This window comes from Limulus polyphemus, unplaced genomic scaffold, assembly GCF_000517525.1.
Source record: "Limulus polyphemus unplaced genomic scaffold, Limulus_polyphemus-2.1.2 Scaffold16157, whole genome shotgun sequence".
Classification (NCBI taxonomy): Eukaryota; Metazoa; Arthropoda; class Merostomata; order Xiphosura; family Limulidae; genus Limulus; species Limulus polyphemus.
In genome coordinates this window covers 1-3,315 of record NW_013681767.1, presented here as the reverse complement: position 1 = coordinate 3,315, position 3,315 = coordinate 1, and the positions used below count along the sequence as shown (strand labels likewise).

Here is a 3,315-nt window from a genome sequence, read left to right as displayed (position 1 = left end):
CTTCAGTTATCTGCCTCTAAAACTTGTCACAACTGAACAGGTAACTGTTCTTCAGTTCTCTGCCTCTAAAACTAATTATAAAAACTTGTCACAACTGAACAGGTAACTGTTCTTCAGTTCTCTGCCTCTAAAACTAGTTATAAAAACTTGTCACAACTGAACAGGTAACTGTTCTTCAGTTCTCTGCCTCTAAAACTTGTCACAACTGAACAGGTAACTGATCTTCAGTTCTCTGCCTCTAAAACTTGTCACAACTGAATAGGTAACTGTTCTTCAGTTCTTTGCCTCTAAAACTAGTTATAAAAACTCGTCACAACTGAACAGGTAACTGATCTTCAGTTCTCTGCCTCCAAAACTAGTAATAAAAACTCGTCCCAACTGAACAGGTAACTGATCTTCAGTTCTCTGCCTCTAAAACTCGTCACAACTGAACAGGTAACTGTTCTTCAGTTCTCTGCCTCTAAAACTAGTTATAAAAACTCGTCACAACTGAACAGGTAACTGATCTTCAGTTCTCTGCCTCTAAAACTTGTCACAACTGAACAGGTAACTGTTCTTCAGTTCTCTGCCTTAACTTTATCATCATTACCGGTATTATAAAATAGATCCTAAGTGTTAGCCTAGCTTCTATTAAACTTCGAGTTAGAATAGCTTGAATTTCACGCAAAGTTACTCGAGGGCTATCTGCGCTAGTCGTCCCTAATTTATAACAGGTAGATTAGAGGGAAGGAAACTATTCAACACCACCCACCGCCATTTCATGGACTACTATTTTACTAACGAATAGTGGGTTTAACCCTCACATTATAACTCGAGCATGTTTGAGCATTACGTCAGTAAAGTCATTAAAAAAAATCCAATTAGATATCTACGAACCCATCTCTTGTAGTCGGTAAAGTATTCAATGTGTTACAAAAACATTCCATTACTTATAGCTAGTAAAGAACAAATCGTCCATTACAACCAGAAAAAAACAGTTAAAAATCTCAGACTTGGCAGTCTCAGTTAATCAGTGGTATTAGCTGATGTATTATGTGTGGCGGTACCTTGATTCCTGTAAAACAGGTTTAACTTTCCCCTGGATTACATTTTACATGAATTAATTGAGGTATTCTACACAGCTTTTTTCTTTATGATGAAATTTAAATTGGAACACCCATTTTGATTCAAATTGATCTCAAGTTTGATTATTTCGTAAAAAGTTTAATTTTTTTTTTTTTACATATTACTGTAAAATCGTTTTGACTAAACTTTATATTTTTAACCAGAGAGTTTTCTTGGGAAAAGAAAAATGTTTTTTGTTTGATGATTAACAAATATCCACCTAGAGGTAAAATAAAGAACTAGTTTAGTTTCTGACAACTACAGTTTTCAATAATCAGTAGTAGATGGTGAAACTTAAATGCAGAGTTTGTTAAAATATACGATCCGAAATAAATGATCAAACACGAAACATTCGTCGAAGTGTCTTCGCGCCAAAATATTATTATAAAGGCTCTGATACTTAAAACTCCATTTCGTGCATTTCAGATGTTTCGTTCTTGATAAACAAAACGATCATAGTTAAAGTTTGTAGTAATCTTTATTTCCGGATTGTGGTGGACTTCTTAAGCCTTACTTTAATATCCCTAATACGAACGATGCATTAGCACGAACACTAATGGTCTGCGGGGTTCAATGAATCAACCCGGGACGAGGATAAGGTGAACCGTCCAACAATGTCACACAACAACCGCTGGGTGCTAGGTAACGGTGGTATTCATTGCACTTGAGAATCGGTGAAGCGGGGAGCAGGGAATTCCCGTCAAATGTGCCGTGGGAGCCGAGGGACCCCGAGGTCCTACCGTCCCCGCCCAGTGTAAAGGTAGGAGAAGTAACAGAGACGTTGGTAGGTTGGCAACTTTGAGATAAGGAGTATTCTAAAAGGACAGACGAAATATCAATATAGAATATTTCTCATGCCTGTTTCCTCTATGTACTTGAAAAAGCATGCGTGTAGATATCTTATTATAGTAGCTCCGACGTTTGGCAAGTGAGCGGTTTCAGGCTCTGTACACTTTATTCGTTGAAAAAAGGGTTGATAATCTACAGTGATTAAATACGCTGCGGTTTAACAAACGTCCAGCTGTGTCCTGAAATATATTTTAATTCCTACTATTCCAGATGACAAATGAAGTCTGTTATTCTTCCATTATACTGGTATGACTAATGTTTCAAATTCATTTCTTTTCTTATATTACCATAAATTGCAGAATTATACATCTGTGTTATGTCCACCACGGGGATTAAACCTCGAATTCTAGCGTAATAACTCCTCAACTCCAGTGTTGAGTCATCAGGAGACTTGCTTAAAAAGTTGTCGTTGATAAGTTTTTTTTTTCTCTTTTATTTATCATAAATTTTAAATATTTCTGTAAATCTTGTTTCATAAAGTTCTGTAACATGTTCTGTTGAATGTTTTAATGTCTTTGTTCAGACTATTTTAACATTAGCTATAAAACAAACAATGAAAAGAGTAAGAACGTATGAATACTTAACTTCTCTGTTATCGTGAAATAACACTATATGTTTCTATCTTTTTTATTAGTTATGAGTCTGCCCCCTTATGGTTCTGCCACATTCATCGAACCCACTGACCCAAGTTTCACACCAGCTAAGAAGCTCAAGTTCTGTAAAGTTTGTGGAGACCGCGCCAAAAGTTATCACTTCGGGGGATTATCTTGTGACAGCTGTAAGGCTTTCTTCAGGCGGTCAGTACAAAGCGCTGGCTACAAGAACTTTCAGTGTCCCTATCGACGGACCTGTGAAATCACCATCAGCTCGAGAAAGTGCTGTCAGTTTTGTCGGTTTCAAAAATGTGTGGCCATTGGAATGGAGAAGGGCTGGGTTATGACAGAAGAGGAACGTCTACATGTTCTAAGAATTCGTATGGCAAAACGACAAGAAGAAGAAGAGAAGAAGATTCACCGACGTCAGAAGATTCGTCGAGAAAATCATCATGCAGACCTCAACGAAATCCACAAGTTTTTAACCGAAGACGACATTCAGTGCATCGAGTCTATAATGAATTCCTACGAGGTAAGCTGCTTGACGATTGCCTTCAGCAGTAGTTTGTGCAGTCAACATTGTGATCGAGGCCGAACTGAAATAATCGATATGTTCTTCACAGTTATCAAACAGCTTGCACACTTTGCTCAGCAACTCCGTTCCTTCGCGGTTATCCCACGACACGATCAGGAGATTCTGTTACGTTCTGGCGTTATGGAATTGTGCTTTCTTCGGAGTGCGTACGTGTTTGACGAAAGCCAAAGAGCT

General features: G+C 37.8%; 1 protein-coding gene across 1 annotated transcript; it reads left to right on the top strand.

Moving 5' to 3' along the window:
• Nucleotides 1–2,589: 2,589 nt before the first annotated feature.
• LOC106477485 (vitamin D3 receptor-like) lies at nucleotides 2,590–3,304 on the top strand (the record flags this gene model as incomplete). The annotated part of the gene is made up of 1 exon (XM_013938043.1): nucleotides 2,590–3,304. A coding segment is annotated over exon 1 (715 nt), but the record flags the coding sequence as incomplete, so codon positions are not given.
• Nucleotides 3,305–3,315: the final 11 nt, after the last annotated feature.